The 25292-nt window shown below is 47.4% G+C and overlaps 10 protein-coding genes across 13 annotated transcripts in view; 2 read left to right on the forward strand and 8 right to left on the reverse strand.

Annotated features, from left to right (window-relative positions):
• LOC108157038 (RYamide receptor) overlaps window positions 1-25292 on the forward strand; it is a 62662-nt gene that overhangs the window by 4107 nt on the left and 33263 nt on the right. The gene's annotated exons all lie outside the window — the stretch shown is intronic.
• Window positions 1354-2965, forward strand: LOC108157039 (tenascin). Its single transcript, XM_017288855.2, has 2 exons — window positions 1354-1397; window positions 1466-2965. The coding sequence occupies exons 1-2, from the start codon at window positions 1364-1366 to the stop codon at window positions 2908-2910; spliced, it is 1479 nt and encodes a 492-aa protein (XP_017144344.1). The 5' UTR covers window positions 1354-1363; the 3' UTR covers window positions 2911-2965.
• On the reverse strand, window positions 3437-5675 carry LOC108157037 (polysialoglycoprotein). Of its 2 annotated transcripts, XM_017288851.1 has the most exons (4): window positions 5570-5675; window positions 5230-5506; window positions 4094-5169; window positions 3437-3967 (listed from the first exon to the last, which is right to left on the reverse strand). In XM_017288851.1, the coding sequence occupies exons 1-4, from the start codon at window positions 5658-5660 to the stop codon at window positions 3507-3509; spliced, it is 1905 nt and encodes a 634-aa protein (XP_017144340.1). In that variant the 5' UTR covers window positions 5661-5675; the 3' UTR covers window positions 3437-3506. The 2 variants fall into 2 exon arrangements, with proteins under 2 accessions (XP_017144340.1, XP_017144339.1); XM_017288850.2 differs by having other exon boundaries at window positions 3437-5169; window positions 5570-5674.
• Window positions 5822-7033, reverse strand: LOC108157043 (phospholipase A1). The gene is made up of 2 exons (XM_017288858.2): window positions 6926-7033; window positions 5822-6860 (listed from the first exon to the last, which is right to left on the reverse strand). The coding sequence occupies exons 1-2, from the start codon at window positions 6969-6971 to the stop codon at window positions 5887-5889; spliced, it is 1020 nt and encodes a 339-aa protein (XP_017144347.2). The 5' UTR covers window positions 6972-7033; the 3' UTR covers window positions 5822-5886.
• LOC108157046 (phospholipase A1-like) lies at window positions 7733-8897 on the reverse strand. The gene is made up of 2 exons (XM_017288862.2): window positions 8846-8897; window positions 7733-8783 (listed from the first exon to the last, which is right to left on the reverse strand). The coding sequence occupies exons 1-2, from the start codon at window positions 8883-8885 to the stop codon at window positions 7804-7806; spliced, it is 1020 nt and encodes a 339-aa protein (XP_017144351.1). The 5' UTR covers window positions 8886-8897; the 3' UTR covers window positions 7733-7803.
• LOC108157044 (phospholipase A1 VesT1.02-like) lies at window positions 9591-10781 on the reverse strand. Its single transcript, XM_017288859.2, has 2 exons — window positions 10692-10781; window positions 9591-10632 (listed from the first exon to the last, which is right to left on the reverse strand). Exons 1-2 carry the CDS (start codon window positions 10729-10731, stop codon window positions 9653-9655), a joined length of 1020 nt encoding a protein of 339 aa, XP_017144348.1. The 5' UTR covers window positions 10732-10781; the 3' UTR covers window positions 9591-9652.
• On the reverse strand, window positions 14390-16140 carry LOC108157045 (phospholipase A1-like). Its single transcript, XM_017288860.2, has 3 exons — window positions 15893-16140; window positions 15474-15575; window positions 14390-15414 (listed from the first exon to the last, which is right to left on the reverse strand). Exons 2-3 carry the CDS (start codon window positions 15511-15513, stop codon window positions 14435-14437), a joined length of 1020 nt encoding a protein of 339 aa, XP_017144349.1. The 5' UTR covers window positions 15514-15575; window positions 15893-16140; the 3' UTR covers window positions 14390-14434.
• LOC108157040 (phospholipase A1-like) lies at window positions 16670-17823 on the reverse strand. The gene is made up of 2 exons (XM_017288856.2): window positions 17752-17823; window positions 16670-17687 (listed from the first exon to the last, which is right to left on the reverse strand). Exons 1-2 carry the CDS (start codon window positions 17789-17791, stop codon window positions 16702-16704), a joined length of 1026 nt encoding a protein of 341 aa, XP_017144345.2. The 5' UTR covers window positions 17792-17823; the 3' UTR covers window positions 16670-16701.
• On the reverse strand, window positions 20374-21534 carry LOC108153982 (pancreatic triacylglycerol lipase-like). The gene is made up of 2 exons (XM_033389109.1): window positions 21453-21534; window positions 20374-21388 (listed from the first exon to the last, which is right to left on the reverse strand). The coding sequence occupies exons 1-2, from the start codon at window positions 21490-21492 to the stop codon at window positions 20403-20405; spliced, it is 1026 nt and encodes a 341-aa protein (XP_033245000.1). The 5' UTR covers window positions 21493-21534; the 3' UTR covers window positions 20374-20402.
• LOC108157041 (pancreatic triacylglycerol lipase-like) lies at window positions 24123-25246 on the reverse strand. The gene is made up of 2 exons (XM_017288857.2): window positions 25202-25246; window positions 24123-25137 (listed from the first exon to the last, which is right to left on the reverse strand). Exons 1-2 carry the CDS (start codon window positions 25239-25241, stop codon window positions 24152-24154), a joined length of 1026 nt encoding a protein of 341 aa, XP_017144346.1. The 5' UTR covers window positions 25242-25246; the 3' UTR covers window positions 24123-24151.

Consider the following 25292-nt stretch of genomic DNA (forward strand, 5'->3'; position numbering starts at 1 on the left):
CTTCGCCCAACCTGCAATAAAATGTAATCAAAAATTAATTCAGCTAAATTTGGCATGTTATGGGAATTCTTTCGCATTGCTTCAAAGAAATTATAGGGTGAGGGAGTACGCCACTTTTTTCTGCTTTAATTTTCACGAAAGAGCTGTGACACTGCCTTTCACTTGTGAAATTTTTCAGCTGTTAAATAACACTATGTCGGGGTCACTATAGAGCTGAAATGGCATCCCATCGCCCGGAGTTTTGCTAATGGCGTTTCAATATCACTTCAGTGGCATGTGCTTTTGCTGGGGAAAAATGCAACTTAGAAGCTAGGGAGAGGGCTATTCCCAGGGCTCTGACAATTGTTAGTTGACACACTTCCAAGCGCTCTTTTGCCCGAGGACGAGTATCATTAGGTGGCCAGGAAACATTAGTTCTGTGTTTCTTTCGGCCTTTGGGGAAAACGTTTCAACAAGCGTGTTTTGGAAACTTCACCCCCCAAAAAAGGGCAACCATTTCCCTTTGAGCAACAAACGGAATATTTATTGCTGCCACAGATGGTTGTGATATTTGCTTGTCTTTTTCGGCCCTGACCTCGAGGCTCGACGACCGCAGCCCACAGCCTTAGTGGAATTTTCAAAAGGGATTCCGTGCCTACAACAATCGAACAAAATCAAGCGAAAAGTAAAACCGAAAACCCTAAATGAGTTGAGCTTTGATAAATTAACGGAGCGGATAGTGAGCCTAAGCATTGGAAACCTACGGATTGTGTCTGGCCATTGAGCTTAAAGGCTTTAAGGACGTGTCTCGGCGCTGGGCAAAGTGAATAATGAGCCCCGAAGGCGACTGACAGATGATGTGCCATGTGCGACCTTCTCACAAAAGCAACAAATGCCCAAGGGCTCTTCTTTTATGATGTTAATTTGTCGACCATATGCAGAACTTCAAGCGGAAACAAGCTCGAACAAGTGGGATATTTTACTCAAAGAAAATATGCAAATCACCCTTCAGCTTGAATTCAACCTTACATTACAGAAGCCCTCAGTATTGTCATTCATTTGGTTGAATATTTCAGATTTGGGTTCTGAAAAATCGTTTGAATTTGGGTCGTGATAACCCTTTTGACTCGGAATGGGACCTGAGCTTCCAAAGAATTCCCTCTCCTATTTCCTTATTCAGAAAATACTTTCCGTTGAGTCATTTGCTGCTGTCTCTTGCATAGTTCTCTTGAGTTTTATATGTAACAGATGTAAGATAACGTCTAGTATTCGATCTTATCTGTCAAACACTGGACGCGGAACAACCATTGCATTATGGTAATGGCTCTGCCATATAAAAGCGCATTCTGCGATGTTTGCCTTTTCATACAAAAGAACTGAGAAAATGAAGTCACATCAAGTGCGGATGTTTTACCACGGTGAGATTGGAGAAGGATTTGCCCTCAGATTGCCCAGGATATCGCTAACACTCTGTCTCCTCGAATAGTGTGTTCGTTGTGGACATTGCTATGCCTGATGCCGTGGCCATCGCTGGCTGCCATGAGTAGGGATTCCAGCAACTGTATGGAGGGCTCGGTGGAAGCCGACCCGCAGGACTGTGCGAGCTACTTTCAGTGCCTTGACTCGGTCATCCTCCATCAGCAGTGCCCCGCAGGAGCCTACTACGAGGCCAGTTATCAGGTGTGCGTCATCGACGACAAGGGCATCTGTTCGCCCGCATCCAATAAGTGCATCGAGGGAGAGCTGACAGAGGATCCCGCGGATTGTGCAGGATATCTACAATGCATCGATGGCGACTTTGTGAAGCAGAAGTGTGCGCCTGGAAGCTACTTTAATCTGATATCGAAAATCTGTCTCGTGGATGGCAATGTGTCGTGTTCTCCTCAGCAGGAGAGGTGCAACGATGGAGAGCTCAGTGGGGACCCCGAAGATTGCGCTCGCTACCTTCAATGCGTGAATGGCGTTCTCGTGAAGGAGAGGTGCAACAAAGGAAGCTATTTCGATGTGAATTTAAACATGTGTATTGTTGATGTGGACGGAGTCTGTGTTTCCTCCGAGAATTGCACCGAAGGAGAGCTTGAATCAGACCCGAATGACTGTGCCGGATACTTAAAGTGCATCGATGGGTACCTCGAGGAACAACAGTGCTCCAGCGGCAGCTACTTTAATTCCAGCCTCAAGATCTGTCTTGTTGATGTGAATGGCATCTGTGTAGCGCCTCCCGCAAACTGCACAGAAGGAGAGTTGGATGTGGACCCCAACGACTGCGCCGGATACCTAAAGTGCATCAATGGCCAGTTCGTGGAAGAGCAGTGCCCCAGTGGCAGCTACTTTGATGCCAAAATGGAGCTTTGCTTGATCGACGTGGACGGAATCTGTCTGCCAACTGTGCGAAAGTGCACCGAGGGATATATGGAAGAAGATCCCGAAGATTGCGCCGGATACCGGCAGTGTATAAGCCAGGAGCTTGTGCAACTGAAGTGTGATCCTGGCAGCTACTTTAATGCCACAGAGAGCAGCTGCCTGATCGACCAGGATGAAGTATGTGTGTCGCTGGTGGAAAGATGCTCAGAGGGCGAACTGATGCAGGATGCCGCAAACTGTGGGGGATTCTTGATCTGTGTCGATGGGCTGTTTGTGGCCAAGAACTGTGGCAGCGGAGAATACTTCCATCCAGGTGTCCAGGAATGCTTAGAAGATGACCAAAACATTTGCCATAGCAAGTGCCGATGTGTGTCAAGTGCCAAGGGCAGATGCGTTGAGGGCAAACGGGTGGCGGATCCCCAGGACTGTGGGGCCTATCTGGAATGCATCGACGGGCAGCTCGTGGAACAGATATGTTCTGGTGGCACTTACTTCGAGACCACAATTGGGGGCTGTGTTATCGACGAGAAACACTTCTGCGTGGATGGCGAGCGGAAGGAGGAGTAAGAATGAGAGCCCTAATGCACAATAAATTATCTCGATTTGCCGACTTCCCCGCCGATTATAAGTTCTACTGTAATAAATCTAATTAATTGGGAAGTTGATGATTGAGCTAGTACCATTTGGTGGCTGGGACTTTGGCCAAAGTTTTTATTGCCTGTCGATGAGAAGGCAGCAGTGACTTTTCTGCTGCCAATATGATAACACAACAAATGTCTGTTGCTGCCTCTTAATCAGTAGCTCTTTTAAAAAGATTATGCCAAAAAATACGTGGTGTTTTTGGAAATGTACGAGTGCTAGACCACTCGATAAGTAGCCGCAGCAATCAGATTTGACTCAACCCGGAATGTGGGTGTGCGTCACGGCAGCACCGTGTTGCCTTCCTTTGTAACTGGCCTAAACTTCAAAAGATGTCGTATTCGTAATTAAAATCGGAATGAATCCCCATTAAGGGTATGGGCGTGTCGTTAGTGCTGTGGTTTGTCCACCTGAAAGGACCTTTCCTCCAATTAATTGAACGGTAACGGAGAAATGCGATATTGCTTTGAATTTATTAGTTAATGAAACACGCCCTCGGTTCTGGGCATTTGGTTAAGAAAGGTCTAGCTTTTGTTGACTTTAACGTTTATCAGGAACAAGTTAAAAATGTAGATGTTCTTGGTGCTGCCCGGGACATCATTGTCTTCGGGGGCATCGGTTGATGGTCGCTCTCCAGGGGCATCGGTTATTGGGGTGTTGGGATCTTCTGGGGCTTCAGTTGTTGTGGTAGGATCTTCTGGGGTAGCGGCTGTGGTTGTATCATCTCCTCCATCCTCCGGGGCAGCTGTGGTGGAATCTTCCTCTGGGGCATCAGTGGTGGAATCTTCTTCAGGTGAGGCAGTGGTGGAGTCATCACCTCCATCCTCAGGAGCTGCGGTGGTAGAATCACCTTCTCCATTTTCTGGGGCAGCTGTGGTGGAATCTTCTTCAGGTGCATCAGTGGTTGAATCTTCTTCAGGTGAGGCAGTGGTCGAGTCATCACCTCCATCTTCTGGAGCTGCGGTGGTAGAATCATCTTCTCCATCTTCTGGGGCAGAAGTGGTGGAATCTTCTTCAGGTGCATCAGTGGTTGAATCTTCTTCAGGTGAGGCAGTGGTCGAGTCATCACCTCCATCTTCTGGAGCTGCGGTGGTAGAATCATCTTCTCCATCTTCTGGGGCAGAAGTGGTAGAATCATCGCCTCCATCCTCCGGGGCAGCAGTTGTGGAGTCATCTTCCCCATCTTCAGGCTCAGCTGTGGTAGAGTCATTGTCTTCTCCATCCTCAGGAGCTGCGGTGGTAGAATCATCGCCTCCATCTTCTGGGGCAGCAGTTGTAGAGTCATCACCTCCATCTTCAGGTGCAGCTGTGGTAGAATCATCTTCGCCACCAGGTGCTGGAGTGGTGGAACCTTCTTCAGGTGCAGCAGTGGTCGAATCATCTTCTCCATCGGCGGTTGTGGCATCATCAGCGGCAGTTGTAGGAGTGTCAGGAGCCACAGTTGTGGAGCCTTCCGAGTCGTCAAGCGGCTCGCCCAGACCGAAGGGGGACTGGTTGTTCACTGGGACATAGAAGATGCCCTCGGCCACAAAAATGTTCACTGAGGCACCCATCAGCACGGAGCTGTACTTGTCGCCGCAGGCTTTCTTGTTGGCCTCCTTGTACGTGTCGCACCGCTGGGTGGGGAAGTTGTTAAACTGTAGGGACTCGACGTAGTAGGTGACGGCGCGGGTGTGGGCACAGCTTCCGGTTATGTCAATGCCGCAGCCGGGCTGGGACTTTCCGCCGTTGACGTAGAAGGCAGCCTTGCCGATGGGCTTGGTGAATCCCATGGTGCCGCCGGCGGTATGGATGGACTCCACGTAACGGGCATCATCGCTGGCGAGACGTTTCGCTGTGTTGCTGTAGCTGATTAGAGGCATGGCAGGGTCAAGACCGACAACCTTTCCGACCTCTCCGGAGTCGACCTGCTTGGCGGTGTGACCGGCCACGTGGGCGCCCAGACTGAAGCCCACCACTTCGAGGGTGTCCAGGGACATGCCATATTCGTTTACCAGGAAATCGACCAGAGCAGCGATCTTTTTGCCGGCTCCGGAGGCAGCAGAAACGGAAGAAGCGTACTCCAGGGAGCGACCGCGAACCCAATCGACGGCAATCATATTATAGTCTCCAGACAGGAACCAGGCGGCGGCAATCTTCGTGTTTACACCATCCTTATAGTTTGAGTTCCAACCGTGAATGGTGATCCTGAAAAGCGATCATTGTTCCGGATTAACTCTGATTATCGGATCTAAAGGAACAGCCTACCTCGTGGGGTTCTCGGGATTAAAGTTGGATGCATCAATGGAGTCACGGTTCGCCTTGATCTGTTGCCCCGTGTTGGTGTTCCGCAGCGTATACAGATAGAAATTGACCGTGTTCGTGGACAGGCGACCCATGATCGTTTCCTGGGCCTCGTAGTGGGCCAAATCTCGCTCGCCCTCTGCTCTGCTCACCCACCGGAGGGCACCGTCCTTCTGGGGCACATACCAGCCATTGCCGCCGCTCACGCGCAATGACAGATCCTCAATGGGCCAGGCACTCACTAAAAATGATTCGAATCACAGTTGAATGCCACGAATGTCCCGACTGTAGTTCAATGTCTCACCTGTTATCACGAGGACTAGTAGAAGAAAGCACAGACTCATTGTTCGCATGGAAAATTTGAATGATTCGGCAGCAACACCTGTCGCACCCATTTATACCTTCTGTTTGCGTTAATCTATACGCAATCGAAATCTCAGCAACAACAATTCACCGATTAGATCGTCTCTAATCGGGTAGATTTAAATACCCTACAGAAAAAGCTCCCCACACAGAGCTTTCTTACAAGAGTACCCTTATCAAAGACTGTTCGATAGCTTTCAGTGACGATCATTAAGCGATCAGAGCTTTTGCTTACTTTATTTGTGATTGTGAATCGATTTAGTTGCCCATGCCATATGGAGCATCGCTGCGAACGGGGACATAGTAGTCGCCGGACACCATGTAGGCATTGACCACAGCACCCATCTTCACGGAGCTGTAGGAGCTGCCACAGCTGCTGGACACAGCGGACTCGTAGTTGCCGCAGCGCATGGTGGGGAAGTTGTCCTGGGTGACGGCCTCCGCGTAGTAGATCACGGAGCGGCTGTGGGCACAGGAGCCGGTGAGGTCAAGGCCGCAGCCGGGCTGCGACTTGCCGCCGTTCGGGTAGAATGCGCCCTTGCCGATGGGCTTCAGGAAGCCGAGGGTGCCACCGTTGGTCTGGATGGACTCCACATACCAGGCGTCGGTGGAGCTGAGACGCTTGTTGGGCGAGTCGTAGCTGAAGAGGGGCAGGGCAGGGTCCAGACCGATGATGGTGTGCAGTTGACCGTTCTTCACGTTTTTGCCGGCATAGCCGGACACATGGGCGCCCAGGCTGTGGCCAATGACCATGGTGTTGTCAAGGTTGAGGCCGTGGTTGTCGCGCATGAAGTTGATCAGAGTCGCCACCTGCTCGCCGACTCCGGGAACGGCCAGCACGGATGAGGCATAGTCGACGGAGCGGGCACGGCCCCAGTCGACGGCAATCATGTTCATGTCACCGTGCGAGAACCAGGCATCGCGGACACCGTAGTTGATGAACTCGTCGGCGCTGGAGGACCAGCCGTGGATGGTGAAACGAGTGGGGTTGTTGGGGTTGAAGTACGACGAAGAGATCACCGACGATGAGGCCTTGATCTCTTGGGCCCAGCCACGGTTCGATTGGGTGTACAGGTAGAAGGTCACCGGGTTGAGGACGTTGCGTGCCTCCTTCTCGGCATGGGCCTCTAGATAGGCCTCGGCCACATCCCTGTCCATCCATTCAAAGCTGCCATCGGCCTGGGGCACATACCATCCATTCTCTCCATTCTCGCGCACCTCAACGGCGTTAACTGTAGGGGGGAAAGCGGCGGGTTATTAGATGACTTCTTGGATCTCGAAAGATTTGACTTCTTACCAGCCACTAGGCAGAAAGCCAAAGCCAAAAGCAGTCTCATGATCATGGCGAAGACACGTTCAACTGACGATCCGTGCTGACAAAGGCGTTCCCTTTATATGGATCAGAATCGCGCCAGATCGAATCTCAGGCACTTTGAAGCGCAGCACTCGAGATACGGACACTGGATGGCCACTCACGCCATTCAAGACATCCCCGATAAGGGTCGCAAACCGCAATCGGTTGGCGGCGGACTGAGGAGCGGAACATGTGTTTTTGGCAATTTGCACTAAGTAGAATGTCCATCTTGATTGAGTTTATCTCAATTGTTTTATTTCTGCCCCGTGTACGCCCAAGTAGTTCACGTTCCTGATATGGTTACGTCGTTACAAATGACGCGAGCTTCGCCACCATCGAAGAGGGATTATCACAGCAACTACACTCCGTCGTAGTCAATCGAATGTGTTATCAATCCGTCCAGTTACTTGTTGTGAAATCATTATTAGATATCTGCCAATAATCGTAATATTATAAATAGACAAAAATGATTTCACTTATGGTCAATCGCCACACGTCCCCACTTGGTTTTATCTACATCCTTATAACCACAGCTATCAAGTAACTTGAACTCAAAAGTTATCTATTAAAAACAACACTTTCCCATTCAGCCAAACAAAGCTCCTTGCAAATGCGATTCAGATTTGATTCAGTAGGATTGGAGGATTGTTGAGGCCTGTCCCCAATCTCTGACGTACGGAAAAGATAGTTGGGGCGCTGGCAGCGTTTAGAACCCCCACAGCTCCGTATCTTGATTCAGATAATAGTGGTACACATAGACTTCTGAACTTCTTTTCTTTATTTTATTCACTCAATGAGTAGGCACATTCCTATTGTCATTCCTATTCAATCTTGCCGAAGGGCTCCTTGCTGTTTACGGGCACATAGAAGTCACCCTCGACCATGTAGGCGTTGTGTACGGCACCCATGCGGACGCTGCTGTAGGTGCTGCCGCACTCCTTGGAGACAGCTGCCTCGTAATCGTGGCACCTAACAGTTCCGAAGTTGTCCTCAGTGACGGCCTCGGCGTAATACAGGACGGAACGGCCGTGAGAGCAGGAGCCGGTGACATCCACGCCACATCCTGGCTGCGTCTTACCGCCGTTGGGGTAGAAGGCACCCTTGCCGATGGGTTTCAGGAATCCCAGCTTGCCGCCGTTGGTCTGGATGGACTCCACATAGAAGGCATCATCGCTAGAGAGACGCTTGTCGGGCTTATCGTAGCTGAAGAGGGGAAGAGCAGGGTCCAGACCGACAATGGAGTGGATACGACCCTTGCCAACGGTCTTGCCGGCATAACCAGAGACATGGGCTCCGAGACTGTGGCCGATGACCTCCAGGCTGTCCAGTGACATGCCGTGATGCTCGTGCAGGTAATTGATCATCTCGCCGACCTTGCCACCGGCTCCAGGAACAGCAATCACAGAGGAAGCGTAGTCAACCGAACGAGCACGTGCCCAGTCCACAACAATCACGTTGTAATCTCCTTTGGACAGCCACGACTTGGTGATGCGGGTGTTCATGTCATCGGTGTAGCGTCCAGTCCATCCATGGATGACAAAGCGGGTGCCGTGGTCCTTGTTGAAGTGGGAGGCATCAACGGACGAGGCCTTAGCCTTGATTTCTTTACCATCAGTGGGATTAGACTTGGTGTAGAGATAGAAAGACACGGCATTGGTGCTGATGCGGCCCTCCATTACCTCGGCGTTGGCCAGCAGCTCCTCGGCATCCTTCAGTTCCATCCACTCGAAGCTGCCATCAGCCTGGGGAACGTACCAGCCATTCTCTCCATTGATGCGCTCCTCAATGGGCAGGGCACTTGCTGGAAATATCGTCTCGTTATGGGCACTGTTCTTTCATCCTGTTATTTTGTATAGAACCCACCTGCTGCCAGTATAGCGGCGAGAACAAATAAAACTTTCATTTTGTAATCTGACCAAATTGTGGTGTAGAGCGGCAGGAGCCTCTGTCATTTTATAGGTCCAAGCTAATCACTTTTTAATAATCGAACGAATAATATATGGGAAAGCACTTGAGAAATCTCATTTTGAAACGATCAGATAATGGTGAGATACTAAGATTAGAACTTTAGTTGATAGCAACTCATTTCCCCAGCTTAACTGATAAGTAAAGATGTCAATGTAAATTGTTGTATTTAGAACTTTGACGCTAGTACAGGTATATGTCGTAAAAGGGTTCAGAGGTCCCCTTTTTGATCTGTCGCTGGGTATCTGGATTCCTTTTTGAGACTTTATTAAAACATTAATAATGATTCGATCCATAGGAGAATACAAATAATTATAGGAAAATTGCATTAAGTGTTTACTGAAATCGGAAGAGCTTTTGGAATAATTGTTGTATTACAACTTACGAATATCTTCAAATTTTTGGACAGTAGCTTTTGAACATTTTTCATTCATTTATTTCATTTCGGCTGGGACCTAATTCATTTATTTCAGTTTCCTATAATAGGTAGAAATCAAGTAATTATGACGAAACTGTACCGATCAATAACAAATTTGATTTAGTCGTGTCTTTATATATTTCCATATATATATATATACATATGTACATACATATTTCCTAGACCCAACACTTTATGTGTTTTCAGATACAAAACAAAGATATGTTCCTTGGTTTGAACAACTTTTTATCAATTTATTGAGTGAAAGTGGGTGAGCACAGGTGTCTCTATTCGATCTTACCGAATGGAGCCTTGCTGTTCACGGGGACGTAGTAGTCACCATCAACCATGTAGGCATTGGTGACGGCACCCATGCGGACGCTGCTGTAGGTGCTGCCGCACTCCTTGGAGACGGCATCCTCGTAGTCGTGGCACTTAATGGTTCCGAAATTGTCCTCAGTGACGGCCTCGGCGTAATACAGGACGGAACGGCCGTGGGAGCAGGAGCCAGTGACATCCACACCACATCCTGGCTGCTTCTTTCCACCGTTGGGGTAGAAGGCACCCTTGCCGATGGGCTTCAGGAATCCCAGTTTGCCGCCGTTGGTCTGGATGGACTCCACATAGTGGGCATCATCGCTGGAGAGACGCTTGTCGGGCTTATCGTAGCTGAAGAGGGGAAGAGCAGGGTCCAGACCGACAATGGAGTGGATACGACCCTTGCCAACGGTCTTGCCGGCATAACCAGAGACCTGGGCTCCCAGACTGTGGCCGATGACCTCCAGGCTGTCCAGAGACATGCCGTGATGTTCGTGCAGGTACTTGATCATCTCTCCAACCTTTGCACCGGCTCCGGAAACAGCAAGCACAGAGGAAGCGTAGTCAACGGAACGGGCACGGGCCCAGTCCACAACAATCACGTTGTAGTCACCGCGGGACAACCAGGCCTTGGTGATGCGGGTGTTCATGTCATCCTGGGCGCTCTGGGTCCAGCCGTGGATGACGAAACGGGTGCTGTGGTCCTTGTTGAAGTGGGATCCATCGATGGATGATGAATCGGACGTGATTTCCTTACCATCAGTGGGATTAGACTTGGTATAGAGGTAGAACTTAACAGCATTCGTGCTGATGCGGCCTTCCATTTGCTCTCCTCTGGAAAGCAGCTCCTCGGCGTCCTTCAGGTCCATCCACTCGAAGGTGCCATCGATTTTGGGAATGAACCAGCCATTCTCGCCGTTGATGCGCTCCTCAACGGGAAGGGCGCTGACTGCAAATGTTTTTATTAGCGGGAGTGTCCTTTTAGTGGAATATTTGGAGAGAACTCACCTGCTGCCAACACGGCTGCTAGAACAAATAACACTTTCATGGTGGGGGCTAAACCAATTGTGGTGTTCGGTGGCTATTCCTAGCCTTTTATACACCCTCAACTAATCGCCTTTTAATACAAGTAAGCACTTAAGACCTTTTTTTTGTCTAATGATCAGATAGTGGCGTTACCCGGATTAAAATTATCATTGATAAAAGTTCATGTCCACAGCTTGTTTGATAACCAGAAAAATCAAAGAAATCTTTTCTACGTGAGTTGTAGCTTGGACACTCAGGTCTTTGACAACCTTTTGGGGTACCCCTTTTGAATACCCCTTACATGTACAGGTGTAGACCATAGCGAGTAGGACAAGAAAGGAAGTTTAGCTTGAAGTGTCCAACCTTTTGATATCTTAGCAGATTCACACATGTATTAAAAAAATAATTTCATTTTGATTTGCTTCCACAACATTAATTCTCCGTCGGTGGTTGGACGGGAGAGGGGCTTGCACTCCTGCCTGGGATCCGCGCGTAACAGCCTTCTGCTGGTGTCGCATCGGACACTTGATGGTGAAGTAATTGCATATAAACGTTCAAATATAATTAGTTCAATTTGGATAAACAAGGGATCTGCGAATACCACAAAAAGCGCTTTTGGGAAAACATAGCCCAATCAAAACATTCTTATAGGAGAACATTTTCAGATAAGTAACGAGGGGGAACGTTGTGAGTTGCTGCGTACACCGCAACTCTACAGTTATACCCGATACTAAGTCAGTATGGCTCTCATGCGGCAGACGCCGCTAATATTGAACCACACGACAAAGAGTGCGTGCGAGAGAGACAGAAAATCAGTCTGAGCGTGACGTCGGGCGCTGCGTGGCCACTGCAAATTGATTTCTTGCTTTTGGCTACAAAAATGATCCGATCTGATCCAGATTCAGCAATCTGATAGATATAGTCATTATCTATGATTTTGCGTTTTTAGTTTTCTCGAATGTGCAATATTGTGGATGCAACAGATTTTCGTCCTTTGTGGGGGCGGAAGGGGGTGGGGCGAAATTCTGAGATATACCTTTCACAATGTAGTAGTAATTTTCGTAGTGATCCTAAAAAATTCTATTCGTTCGTTAATTCTAAGCGCAAGTCAAACGTTTTTCCTCCGTCCCTTCATTACCAGAACAAAACAGAAGCTTCTGCTGTTGGTATTGCAAATTTATTCGCTAACTTTTTCCAAACAACGTACTCGTCTCATATTTACAACGCATCCACTCCGTATCCGTACCAGCTACCTCAAGCTAACAGTATTTTTCTGCCCTTTTTCGAGGAAAGCGTTGTTCTTGAAGGTTTGTCATCTATGGACATATCGTTTTCTGCGGGTCCAGATAAGGTACCAAGTTGCATCTTAAAACACTGTGCCCAGTCCCTTTGCAAGCCCTTGACCTTTCTCTTCAACCTCTCCTTGGAACAGTCTTGTCTCCCAGTAATTTGGAATGAGTCCTACATCATTCCGCTTCACAAAAAAGGTTCAAGATCAAACATTGAAAACTATCGTGGTATCGCAAAGCTTTCCGCCATCCCGAAGCTTCTTGAGTTCCTGGTCACCCGGCAACTGCAACATCTTTGTTGCAGCTTGATATCTCCGTCGCAACACGGTTTTTTCAGACATCGTTCAACATCGACTAACCTTCTTGAGTTTTCTAACCTAATCCACCGTGGTTTTCAAATTGGTTTGCAGACGGATGTAGTTTTTACGGACTTCAGCAAGGCATTCGATTCTGTGAACCATGCTCTGCTTATTCAAAAGCTCTCCTTATTAGGGTTCCCAACGAATCTTCTAGATTGGATTTTGTCCTATCTCTCTAACCGTACTCAACGTGTTTTGTTTTCTAACGTGTTGTCAAATACTGTTAATGTTACTTCAGGTGTGCCACAGGGAAGTCATCTGGGCCCGCTTCTGTTTATTTTATTTGTGAACGACCTTCCTCAAGTTATAACATACTCTACTACACTAATGTATGCTGATGATGTCAAAATCTGTCTTTCTTACTCTGATTGGTATTTGCACACACGCCTTCAACTTGATCTAAGTGAACTACTATTGTGGTGTTCAACTAATCTTCTTTTTCTGAACCTTTCCAAATGCAAACTTATGACATTTTACCGTCGCGCTCCTCATTTTGTCTCATATGTTCTAGGAAATCATGTCCTTGAGCGAATTTCGAGTTCAAATGACCTCGGAGTCCTTTTTGATCATAAGATGTGTTTCAACACCCATATAGCTGCAACTGTAAATAAAGCTAAGGGTGTTTTAGCGTTCATCAAGCGTTGGTCCAAGGAGTTTGACGACCCGTACGTTACGAAACAACTGTACATCTCGTTAGTACGTCCTATATTGGAGTATTGTTCTTGTGTGTGGAGCCCGCAGTATAAAGAGCAGCAGGCTGTTATTGAATCCGTGCAAAAGCAATTTTTAATTTTTGCCCTTCGGAACTTTAACTGGGACTCGGGAAGAATCTTGCCACCCTACCGGTCTAGGCTAAATCTTATTGACCTGCCGTCGTTGCACCATCGCAGAATATGCAATGGCGTAATGTTCGTGCACAAGCTCCTTCTTGGGACTGTTGACTCCCAAACTCTCTTGGGTCAGATTGACTTGGCCGTTCCATCCAGACCTACCCGTACTTTTAGGCCTATCCGTCTACCCATATGTAGGTCTAATTATGCTGATCATGAACCTTTTAGGGTTTTATGCCATAATTATAACTCCCTCTGTCTAACCCTATCCCCTGAACTGTCTCTTAAACTAATTGCATGCAATATTTATAATCATTTAAATTTAGCTAACTTTTAACTTATCTTTTTCTGCCTTTAGTAACTAAGTACCATTATTAACAGATAATTTGTTAATTTAATAAATAAATAAATACGTTTTATAGTGAGATCTAAGAGAAGTGCGGATACCAAATTTGGTTACTCTAGCCTTAATAGTCTCTGAGATTTGTGGATGCCCCAGATTTTCGTCCTTTGCGGGGGCGGAAGGGGGTGTGGCGAAATTTGGACACGAAACGGTCAAGGTCCGATATCACAGGAGTGTGGATACCAAATTTGGTTGCTCTGGCTCTTATAGGTTCTGAGATCCTTGAACTCATATTTTGCAATTGGCAAAGCCGACCCTGAAACCTGTGTGTTAGAGAGAGACAGAGCGAGAAAAAATGAAATTGTTTTCTTGATTCTGGCTATAATAATTATACGATCTGGTTGAGATTTTACACTCTAGAACATATAGTCATCCTCTACGATTCTGCGTTTTTGGCTTTATCGTATCTTTAAAAATGTGGATGCCACAGATTTTCGTCCTTTGTGGGGGCGGAAGTGGGCAGGGCGAAGTTTTGAAATATTTTTGTAGCAGTGACATATCACAGAAGTCTGGATACAAAACATCGTTACTCTAGCTCTTATAGTCTTTGAGCACTAGGCGCTGAAGGGGACGGACGGACGGACGGACGGACGGACGGACGGACGGACGGACGGACGGACAGACGGACAGACAGACAGGGCTCAATCGACTCGGCTATTGATGCTGATCAAGAATATATATACTTTATGGGGTCGGAAACGATTCCTTCTGGACGTTACACACATCCACTTTTACCACAAATCTAATATACCCCAATACTCATTTTGAGTATCGGGTATAAAAACAAAGATACTTGGGCTTAGAACTTTTTATTTGTTGGGTTCCTGTTATGGAGCACAGGTCTCTATCCAATCTTACCGAATGGAGAATCGCTGTTAACGGGGACGTAGTAGTCACCATCAACCATGTAGGCATTGGTGACGGCACCCATGCGGACGCTGCTGTAGGTGCTGCCGCATTCCTTGGCGACGGCTGCCTCGTAGTCGCCACACTTGATGGATCCGAAGTTGTCCTCAGTGACGGCCTCGGCGTAATACAGGACGGAACGGCCGTGGGAGCAGGAGCCTGTGACATCCACACCACATCCTGGCTGCGTCTGGCCGCCGTTGGGGTAGAAGGCACCCTTGCCGATGGGCTTCAGGAATCCCAGCTTGCCGCCGTTGGTCTGGATGGACTCCACATAGTGGGCATCATCGCTAGAGAGACGCTTGTCGGGTTTATCGTAGCTGAAGAGGGGAAGAGCAGGGTCCAGACCAACAATGGAGTGGATACGACCCTCGCCAACGGTCTTGCCGGCATAACCAGAGACCTGGGCTCCCAGGCTGTGGCCGATGACCTCCAGGCTGTCCAGAGACATGCCGTGATGTTCGTTCAGGTACTTGATCATATCTCCAACCTTTGCACCGGCTCCGGGAACAGCAAGCACAGAGGAAGCGTAGTCAACGGAACGGGCACGGGCCCAGTCCACAACAATCACGTTGTAGTCACCGCGGGACAACCAGGCCTTGGTGATGCGGGTGTTCATTTCATCCTGGGCGCTCTGGGTCCAGCCGTGGATGACGAAACGGGTGCTGTGGTCCTTGTTGAAGTGGGATCCATCGATGGAGGATGAATCGGACGTGATTTCCTTACCATCAGTGGGATTGGACTTGGTATAGAGGTAGAATTTGACAGCGTTCGTGCTGATGCGGCCCTCCATTTGCTCGCCGCTGAAAAGCAGCTCCTCGGCGTCCTTCAGGTCCATCCACTCGAAGGTGCCATCGATTTTGGGAATGAACCAGCCATTCTCGCCATTGACGCGTTCCTCAATGGGCAGGGCAGTCACTGCAAGTACTTATATTAGCCGGAATGTCCTTTTAGTGGATTCTTTGCGGAGAACTCACCTGCTGCCAACAAGGCTGCTAGAACAAAGAACACTTTCATATTGCGGTCTTACCAATTGTGGTGTCCAGTGTCAGGCACTCCTGCGTTTTATAGACCCCCAGCTAATCGCCATTTTATAGAAATAAACATCTTAGAGCTATATTTGGACAAACTTTTTGATTGTGGAGTTACCCACAGCGAGGTAGATAAGGTGTATCTTTGGGAATATCCCGTACTTGTATAATAAAGACCATAACAGTGGTCCAAGAATGGAATGTTAACTTCAAGTGTCGAAGTTTCTGATACGTTACGTGATCGATCGTAATCATAGCGGCTTGAAATGTGAAGCAATCATTTATTTTTTTCGAACTATTTTCAAGTAGGGAATATTGTTTTCCAACATCGTTTCTTAATCGTTTATTATTTAAGAAATATTTACCAAAAATTAATTATTATTAAACGCATCCTTTTATTTTTCACTGGCTATCCTGCCAACAAGCGAGCTGAATCATCTTTAGGGATACATGTGTGTCGCAGTTTCACATATGTATATTTGATCGGTGAATGCGTAATATAATGTTAATACAGCTTAAAAGGATTTGTGCAATGTTTTCAAATATTGTGCCAAATATTTAGCGACAAAACGTTAAAACAAAACTCTTACAGATTAGAAGAAAAAAAATAAAAAAATAATTGTTTCATCACAAAGATATCAAGATTGATTTTGACAAGAGAGACCGTACTTCATATGCGAGAAAATCCTAAGCAAATTATACGGACTGACATCTTTTTCAAAGGCATACAATAAATTTCGCTATAATTGAAAAGTCTATAAATTCATTACAAATTCCCTTCTTTGGATAACTGGCAAATCTTTTAAATATATACTCGTAACCATATGGATAAGCCCCCATAAGTATACAGTAGAACCAGTCTTTGGTAGAGCCATACTACAATAAAACATTTACTGAACATTGCTTGATAAATCAGCTAGGAAATCAACGTGAAGTGCTGGAGTGCAGTCATAAATTTCCACAAACTCTCGATGCCGAGGACTAGTTTACGATCTCAATCACCGTAAACGATGGCTATCTTAATAGGTGGTTGGACGACAACAAGGTTTATGGATTGATTGGCGTGATAGAGAATTTCATTGAAGAACTGTCAAGGCAATTCCTGAACCATTTCCTGAGTGATATTTCAGAAATCGTTTGGGTCAGATTGATTTTAGGTTTTATTCATGTTTATTTAGTTAATCATGCCGAAGGGGGCCTTGCTGTTCACGGGCACATAGAAGTCACCGGCAACCATGTAGGCATTGGTGTCGGCTCCCATGCGGACGCTGCTGTAGGTGCTGCCGCATTCCTTGGCGACGGCTGCCTCGTAATCGCCGCACTTGATGGTTCCAAAGTTGTCCTCCTTAACGGCCTCGGCGTAATAGGTAGTGGAGCGGCCGTGGGAGCAGGCGCCAGTGACGTCCAGGGTGCAGCCGGGCTGGGTCTTGCCGCCATTAGGGTAGAAAGCACCCTTGCCGATGGGCTTCAGGAAGCCGAGAGTACCACCGTTGGTCTGGATGGACTCCACATAGTGGGCATCATCGCTAGAGAGACGCTTGTTGGGCTTGCTGTAGCTGAAGAGGGGAAGTGCGGGGTCCAGACCGATGATGGTGTGCACCTGGCCGTCGGTGTTCTTACCGGCATAGCCAGCAACATGGGCGCCCAGACTGTGGCCAATGACGTACAGGGAGTCCAGGGACATGCCATGGTCGGAGTGCAAGAAGTTGATCATCTTGGCGACCTTCTTTCCGGTGGCGGCGACGGCCAACACGGAGGTGGCGTAGTCAATGGAACGGGCGCGAGCCCAGTCAACGATGATCACGTTGTAGTCTCCGTGGCTCAACCAGGCGGCGCGGATGTCCTTGTTCATGCTAGCGGTGTAGCTCTGGGTCCAGCCGTGGATGACGAAGCGAGTGGGGTGGGCAGCGTTGAAGTGGGAGGCATCAATAGACTTTGTGGTGGCGGTGATCTTCTTGCCCGAGGTGGGGTTTGAGGAAGTGTACAGGTAGAACTTGACGGGCACAGTGGTCAGGCCGCGAGACTCCAAGAGTTCCTGCTTCTCCATCCACTCCTCAGCGACGTCCATGTCAACCCACTCGAAGGTGCCGTCCAGCTGGGGAACGTACCAGCCGTTCTCGCCATTGACGCGGTCAGCTTCCTCCAAAGCATAGGCCGAAGCTATCAGACATAATGATAATTCGTTAGTTAAGGAATGTTTAGGGGTATGATTCTAAAGGCTCACCGGCCAGAGCACAGAACGCCAAAAAAATAAAGGTCTTCATGTTGTTGTATAAGCGACAACTGATTGCTGAATAGGTCGACACCTTGCTCTTTTATAGGGCAAACCGGTGGCTACTTATCTGCTCAAGATTAGGCGCGCCTGGTGGTGGACCTTACTATAATATACATACGTATAACCATCTGATAGCACCCCCTCTGCAAGGGTTTTTTTTGGATTCCGAATCAGGTGGCATATTTATCTGTTGATTGACTTTCAATCGACTTTTCAATTGCCTTTCATTCCGTCGTGATTCGCGAATATTATTATTGTGGTGTGCTGGGGTCTGTCAAGTGTCTAGCCGGAATGGCCCCATGGTAATTCGGGTTTATTTTGGGATCAATGGGACCTAGTCGCGTCAAAAGTACGAGTACCCCCCGCGCCGAATCGCACAAAGAATGGACGTAACCAGCGGGTTTTGCCTATCTGTCGGCAGCTATCAATTACACTGGGAGGCCCTCTACCACCCATAGAACCACTGACCGCTGTCCAACGTAATCTCATGTAAGCCACGACAAGTGGGCTTAATTGTTTATGCCATTAAATGGGAATTTAATTTAACACTTCATTGCTTTTGAGGTGCCTCGGCTTGCCGTATCTCGCAGCGGAATCTACTCGTATCTACGGTGAGGAAAGCCCTTCCAGCTGATGTTTCCTGCCCTGTAACAATAGTTCTGTTCGGTACATTTAACCTGGCACCTGGGCATTAATTGATTTCTCACTTGTTTTTAACCTGGAGTATCACGTTAATTGGGGTGCTTGAAAATAAATTACATCACTTTTGTTCATCGGGAAAAATCTGCTGCATACTTTCAGGCACCGTTTGATGGACTCTTGTGCTGTTCCACAGCAAGATTAATTCAATTAATAACGCAAATATGACCACGAAAAGGGAGAGAAACCACAACCAAAAGTCCCAGCCCTTATTTTATTTGCCCGGAGTTGCCTTTGTGGACACAGGACCACATAAGCAGAGGACCGCAGAACCACAAGCCCCCGAGGAGTTGGGTGGCATCGAAGTCGATGACAGATTCAATGAACATTTCAAATTAATCGCATTTTGAAAAGTGTCGCATTTCATGTGGCACGTGCCCGGGGACTGATAAACATTCGGCTGCGTTTGATTAAGCAAATTAAATGGCAACACGGGCCAATTTGCATATCCAATTTGCCCCACGGGAGCGCATTCACTTTGCCGGCATTTGCGGGGGATTATGTCATCGTGAGTGGGCCACAGATCAGAGAAACATTTGGGGACTTAGCGATAGCTGGAAATCGCATTTGGCCACTGGCTTTGGGCGGACGGACCTCAAGCCACAAATCCACAAATCAAGGGTCGACACAGGCATAATAGGGTTTTGGGATCTTGGCCCACAATAAAATTCAATTTCATCCTGGGGCCGGAAAAAACAATAAATTCCTGTGCCCATAAATAAGCATTTGAGGCAAATAAATATTGTTGTTCTTTTGTGTGGCGAATTCAAAATGCTCTCTCGGGGTGAAGGTTAACCATGACATGAATATAAGTACCTTATCTTTCGAGGTGCTTCAGGCGCGCCATATATAGTCCATCAGATGATTAACTATCTGGAGTAGAGCCGTGCGACCGCAATCATCCTCAATCTTCATCCTCACATAGTAAGCTGCACATACTTTTACGGAAATTTGCACTTGGCATTCTTCTAGCCATCTATCGACATGGGCTAATTGGGGCACAAGGACTGCCTGCCAGGCAGACGTCTCCGTATTTAAATAACAGACAGAGACAGAGGCAGGAGCAGACAGAGCTAACCACTTGCCACACAAGCTTCATCCCTCCCTCTTTTCTGGCGTGGTGGCAGGCAACTACAATGTAGATGTTGTGGCTGTTGACTTTGCCCCGAGCAAAATTCCGCCTGATGGCTGCTCATTAATTATAATTACAAACATGCCGCAAAAAGTGGCAAAACGCTTCTGACGACATATCTAAAGATAAATGCGGTTTTTGGGGCTGAGGCTAAATCAGTCATGACTGAAGACCGACATAGACAAGCACAAGCACACCGAGAAAAAGAGGAACGAGCTCAGCAAATGTATTTTCATTCATGGTCTTGGCTGAGCAAATGCTGAGATGCGAAATTCCACAAGTATTTCCTGCCCCTAAAGGACGCAGCTTTGTTCACCATTTCCCGGCTTTTTAGTAGCAGCTGGATACTAACCTTTTTCCACTGCAGTGCCATTGAGCCTAGGTAAATGCATTTGGACGCCCCACGCTTTGTGGCAACTTAAGATATACTTTTCCACCCCGAAAGGCTACCTGCTGTGTGGGGTTTTTAGAAGGCATTTTCGCCCACAAATTGGGCAATGAAAAGATGTTCAAAAAGCTTGGTGAAAAGTCCTAGGCTTTCGCTTAAATTTTGTACCTTTCTCGCATCACCTTTTCCATTTTGCTTTGCCTCTAGTAGCTGGAAGTTTAATTTATGGAAGACCATTAAGGTCTTAGGTATAATATTCGCCTTAATATACGACTTAAATAGATGTTTGCCCCACACAAAGCTTAAACGCGCTTCTCGCACCGATTTTCCCGAATTGAGTGAGATTTTTCAGTTGGTTTAGATTTTTGTTTTATTGTTCGTTTAGTTAATCATGCCGTAGGGGGAATTGCTGTTCACGGGCACATAGAAGTCACCGGCAACCATGTAGGCATTGGTGTCGGCTCCCATGCGGACGCCGCTGTAGGTGCTGCCGCACTGGTCGTTGACAGCGGCCTGGTAGTCGCCGCACTTGATCGTTCCGAAGTTGTCCTGGCTGACGGCCTCGGCGTAATAGGTGGTGGAGCGGCCGTGGGAGCAGGCGCCAGTGACGTCCAGGAAGCAGCCGGGCTGGGTCTTGCCGCCATTAGGGTAGAAAGCACCCTTGCCGATGGGCTTCAGGAAGCCGAGGTTGCCGCCGTTGGTCTGGATGGACTCCACATACCAGGCGTCGGTGGAGCTGAGACGCTTGTTGGGCGAGTTGTAGCTGAAGAGGGGAAGTGCGGGGTCCAGGCCGATGATGGCGTAGATCTGGCCATTGGTGTTCTTGCCGGCGTAGCCGGAGACGTGAGCTCCGAGACTGTGACCGATGACATAGAGGTTGTCCAGGGACATGCCGAAGTCGGAGTTCAGGAAGTTGATCATGTTGGCGACCTTCTTTCCGGTGGCGGCGACGGCCAACACGGAAGTGGCGTAGTCAATGGAACGGGCGCGAGCCCAGTCCACGACGATCACGTTGTAGTCTCCCTGGCTCAACCAGGCGGCGCGGATGTCCTTGTTCATGCTAGCGGTGTAGCTCTGGGTCCAGCCGTGGATAACGAAGCGGGTGGGGTTGCCGGAGTTGAAGTTGGAGTTATTGATGGAATTGTAATTGGCCTTAATCTTCTGGCCCTTGGTGGGGTTTGAGGAAGTGTAAAGGTAGAAGGTGACGGGCACGGTGGTCAGGCCGCGAGACTCCAAGAGTTCCTGCTTCTCCATCCAATCCTCTGCAACATCCTTATCCACCCACTCGAAGGTGCCGTCCTGCTGGGGAACGTACCAGCCGTTCTCGCCATTGACGCGGTCAGCCTCGTCCAAGGCGTATGCCGAAGCTGTCAGACATAATTGTAGTTCGCTGTATAAACCATTATCAGGAGTATGATTACAAGGACTTACCGGCAAGCGAGCAGAGTGCCAAAAGAATAAAGGTCTTCATGTTGTTCTACAATCTACAACTGATTGCTGAATACGTCGGTTTCGCTGTCTTTTATAGGCCGAATCGGGCCACTTATCGTCAACAGATTAGACTCACTTGGAGGTGGACTAACTACTTAGAATACAACCATCTGATAGCACCCCCAGTTCAAGTGGTTTTTGCGGTTTTGATGGAATGCCGAATCAGATAGGATATTTATATCTGGACTGTCGCTATATTGCGTTCCTTAATCAAATGCTCCAGCTTTTCACGAAGGTCTGTGATAAGTCCAAAGCTTTCTCTTAAGTATTTTGTACCTTTTTGGCAGTGCTTTTTTCATTTTGCTTTTCCCCCTGTGGCTCTTCAGAAAATTGAATTTATGAAATACCATTTAGGATTTTTCCAGCCAGCCTTTTTTTTCGTTGGAAGCCTTTGTTGTGGGCTGCTGTTTTTCCACCGAACATAATTTTCAGTCTGAGAGCCGGCTAAACAGAATTACGCGCCAACTAAGCCCAAAAAATCTGATTTGCTTTTCATTCCATTCCCGCCCTCCGCATTGGCTATGCTTTGTCTGGAAATCTAAGATGTTATTAGGCTTCCTGTGCCCCACACATATACTCCTATTTGTGTACGTGATACCCGTCAATATTTTGCATTTTATTTCCATGTTCCTTCGGCTGCCTGCGGGCCCTGCTTCCTCCTTTCATTTCGATCTGGTGCCTGCTTTTCTCAATATTTTGTTGTATTTTATTGGCTGAAGCCATTAAAATATTCAACGACGAGCGAGCGGCTCTCGCCAGCATGTAATTATTTTGCGTGCTTTTGGCATTCAGGGCACACTTTTCCATGTCTTGTTAATACAAAATTGATGAGCTGTTCATTAATCAACTGCCAAACCAGCTGCATATACGAGTATGTGTGTATATATCGATGGGAAAATTTTCGATTGCCAGTCGCATGTTTAATGATGTGCGAGCGATGTTTTGGGCTAGGAACTTTGTTTGCAAGTGGAGCCCCAGAGTCCATAACTAAAATATAAGTTTATAGGAACCATAATTTTAGGACTGGTGTATGTTTTAATTCATAATTCGCTGGATTTAAGATTCTTCTTAAATCTAAGCTGGCATGCCAAAGAAATTATACGATAAAACATGATAAGTTTCCATAGTTTTTCGGACTTTAATCCTTTTTCGAATTGAATTCGCAATTACATTTTGGCCAGGACCTCGATTTATTTCAGCTTCAATGAATAATTAACATTCATGAGGTTTTCTTAAAGAAGACATAAAAACCGGTGCGTATACGTGATGTTTTCTTACAAAAAATACCATATACTCTATATTTTTTGACAGAGAATGAGGCGCTTACTTAAGGTTCTTCAAGTTAATTTTAGCAATGACCCAGTTCATTGGTGTCTTCCTTGCTAATCTAATATACACCTTTCTCAATGGTTTGAACATCCAAACATTTTTTTTATTAAGTTTCTAGAGTGTTTATCGGAAATCTAAGATAAAATATTTTGCATATATACAAAAATTCTCCCACTTTTTGCCGGAAAAGGCCTGAGATGCCATTGTGCCATGTCAAACCTTTTAAATCCGCACAAATGTGTGTTTGGGGTTCGCTGGCACAGATGCTGGAGTCGAGGAATGCGGCAAGATAATTGATAAAAAACAGAAGGCACAGGCTCGCCAGGAAGAGAGAGAGAGAGAAGAAATAACAACAACCGAGTCACGCACATACTCGGCACTCGGAAGGGTCTTATTCCGACCCCGTCGAAGGCCTCATTATTGCGCTGAGATAAGCAATTTACCCACTTGATAACCTTATCCTTCCCTTGCAGCACTCGTCTCTGGATCTGGCTTCTGGATGATGGGCTGTTGGGCGTCTCTTGGGTGGCCGGAAGAAGGCAGTTGTCTGTCAGTTGTTTTCAGAGTTTATTCAACGAGATATTAAAACCAAGTGAACTGAGCCCAAATGATATGAAATTAAATGAGATGAGATCCGAAGAGATGAAGAAGGCAACTTGTACACGTATCGAAAGGCAAAAGTTTAAATTACAAGTACACATACGAGTATGGGGCACTCGTGCTGTTCTGTTAATATTTTAGATTTCTGAGTAGACTTTTAATTGATTTCGATGGGTTGTCATTTTCTATTAATACCTTGCTTTAAATAAACTTGCAAGCTTTATTTTTAGAGTTTATTTCATCATCTTTCTAGTTGCCTAGACAACAGCATCTTGAGAGCTTACGAGTGTATGTATATAGCTGCTGATTAATTTCAGTTGGCTTTTATTGGAGATGGAGTGGTGTGAGCTGTCTCTTTGATAGAAATTATTGATACAGAACGATTGTTTAGAATCAGTGAAACAGCTTGTAGAGCTATTGTACTATACTTCAATTATGAATGCATTGTTCTTGGTCCGAAGATGAATGAAATCTCCCTGAGCCCCTCCTTCATTGTCTCTTGAAACAAAGAATATTTCATTTGGTTTCTTTGTGCTCTCATCCATTGCTTGAATTCTGAAAGTGGCAATGTGAGGATGGACGCATGGGTAAACTTCAAGATGTTGGTGACGGCTGACCTATGCACATATGTCATATGCTAAAGTCCCTAGTTCTACCCTCTATAGTTCTACAATGGATCTATCGATTTTAAGCTTTTCATTTATTTTCGTTTAGTTAATCATGCCGTAGGGGGAATTGCTGTTCACGGGCACATAGAAGTCACCGGCAACCATGTAGGCATTGGTGTCGGCTCCCATGCGGACGCCGCTGTAGGTGCTGCCGCACTGGTCGTTGACAGCGGCCTGGTAGTCGCCGCACTTGATCGTTCCGAAGTTGTCCTGGCTGACGGCCTCGGCGTAATAGGTGGTGGAGCGGCCGTGGGAGCAGGCGCCAGTGACGTCCAGGAAGCAGCCGGGCTGGGTCTTGCCGCCATTAGGGTAGAAAGCACCCTTGCCGATGGGCTTCAGGAAGCCGAGGTTACCGCCGTTGGTCTGGATGGACTCCACATACCAGGCGTCGGTGGAGCTGAGACGCTTGTTGGGCGAGTTGTAGCTGAAGAGGGGAAGTGCGGGGTCCAGGCCGATGATGGCGTAGATCTGGCCATTGGTGTTCTTGCCGGCGTAGCCGGAGACGTGAGCTCCGAGACTGTGACCGATGACATAGAGGTTGTCCAGGGACATGCCGAAGTCGGAGTTCAGGAAGTTGATCATGTTGGCGACCTTCTTTCCGGTGGCGGCCACGGCCATCACGGAAGTGGCGTAGTCAATGGAACGGGCGCGAGCCCAGTCAACGACGATCACGTTGTAGTCTCCCTGGCTCAACCAGGCGGCGCGGATGTCCTTGTTCATGCTAGCGGTGTAGCTCTGAGTCCAGCCGTGGATAACGAAGCGGGTGGGGTTGCCGGAGTTGAAGTTGGAGTTATTGATGGAATTGTAATTGGCCTTAATCTTCTGGCCCTTGGTGGGGTTTGAGGAAGTGTAAAGGTAGAAGGTGACGGGCACGGTGGTCAGGCCGCGAGACTCCAAGAGTTCCTGCTTCTCCATCCAATCCTCTGCAACATCCTTGTCCACCCACTCGAAGGTGCCGTCCTGCTGGGGAACGTACCAGCCGTTCTCGCCATTGACGCGGTCAGCCTCGTCCAAGGCGTATGCCGAAGCTGTCAGACATAATTGTAGTTCGCTATATAAACCATTATCAGGAGTATGATTACAAGGACTTACCGGCAAGTGCGCAGAGTGCCAAAAGAACAAAGGTTTTCATTTTGTTTTAGTACCGAAAACTGATTGATGAATAGGTCGACAACTGGATCTT

The sequence above is a fragment of the Drosophila miranda genome, chromosome 2 (assembly GCF_003369915.1).
Source record: "Drosophila miranda strain MSH22 chromosome 2, D.miranda_PacBio2.1, whole genome shotgun sequence".
Lineage (NCBI taxonomy): Eukaryota > Metazoa > Arthropoda > Insecta > Diptera > Drosophilidae > Drosophila > Drosophila miranda.

Coding starts and splice junctions, on each gene's coding strand:
- LOC108157039 (XM_017288855.2), top strand. CDS start 1,364: ATGAAGTCACATCAAGTGCGGATGTTTTACCACG. Junction 1,398..1,465: donor AGTGCGGATGTTTTACCACG/GTGAGATTGGAG, acceptor CTCCTCGAATAG/TGTGTTCGTTGTGGACATTG.
- LOC108157037 (XM_017288850.2), bottom strand. CDS start 5,660: ATGGGTGCGACAGGTGTTGCTGCCGAATCATTCAAATTTTCCATGCGA. Junction 5,507..5,569: donor ACTAGTCCTCGTGATAACAG/GTGAGACATTGA, acceptor AATCATTTTTAG/TGAGTGCCTGGCCCATTGAG. Junction 5,170..5,229: donor AATCCCGAGAACCCCACGAG/GTAGGCTGTTCC, acceptor ATCGCTTTTCAG/GATCACCATTCACGGTTGGA.
- LOC108157043 (XM_017288858.2), bottom strand. CDS start 6,971: ATGATCATGAGACTGCTTTTGGCTTTGGCTTTCTGCCTAGTGGCTG. Junction 6,861..6,925: donor GGCTTTCTGCCTAGTGGCTG/GTAAGAAGTCAA, acceptor TCCCCCCTACAG/TTAACGCCGTTGAGGTGCGC.
- LOC108157046 (XM_017288862.2), bottom strand. CDS start 8,885: ATGAAAGTTTTATTTGTTCTCGCCGCTATACTGGCAGCAG. Junction 8,784..8,845: donor CGCCGCTATACTGGCAGCAG/GTGGGTTCTATA, acceptor CGATATTTCCAG/CAAGTGCCCTGCCCATTGAG.
- LOC108157044 (XM_017288859.2), bottom strand. CDS start 10,731: ATGAAAGTGTTATTTGTTCTAGCAGCCGTGTTGGCAGCAG. Junction 10,633..10,691: donor AGCAGCCGTGTTGGCAGCAG/GTGAGTTCTCTC, acceptor AAACATTTGCAG/TCAGCGCCCTTCCCGTTGAG.
- LOC108157045 (XM_017288860.2), bottom strand. CDS start 15,513: ATGAAAGTGTTCTTTGTTCTAGCAGCCTTGTTGGCAGCAG. Junction 15,415..15,473: donor AGCAGCCTTGTTGGCAGCAG/GTGAGTTCTCCG, acceptor AAGTACTTGCAG/TGACTGCCCTGCCCATTGAG.
- LOC108157040 (XM_017288856.2), bottom strand. CDS start 17,791: ATGAAGACCTTTATTTTTTTGGCGTTCTGTGCTCTGGCCG. Junction 17,688..17,751: donor GGCGTTCTGTGCTCTGGCCG/GTGAGCCTTTAG, acceptor TATGTCTGATAG/CTTCGGCCTATGCTTTGGAG.
- LOC108153982 (XM_033389109.1), bottom strand. CDS start 21,492: ATGAAGACCTTTATTCTTTTGGCACTCTGCTCGCTTGCCG. Junction 21,389..21,452: donor GGCACTCTGCTCGCTTGCCG/GTAAGTCCTTGT, acceptor TATGTCTGACAG/CTTCGGCATACGCCTTGGAC.
- LOC108157041 (XM_017288857.2), bottom strand. CDS start 25,241: ATGAAAACCTTTGTTCTTTTGGCACTCTGCGCACTTGCCG. Junction 25,138..25,201: donor GGCACTCTGCGCACTTGCCG/GTAAGTCCTTGT, acceptor TATGTCTGACAG/CTTCGGCATACGCCTTGGAC.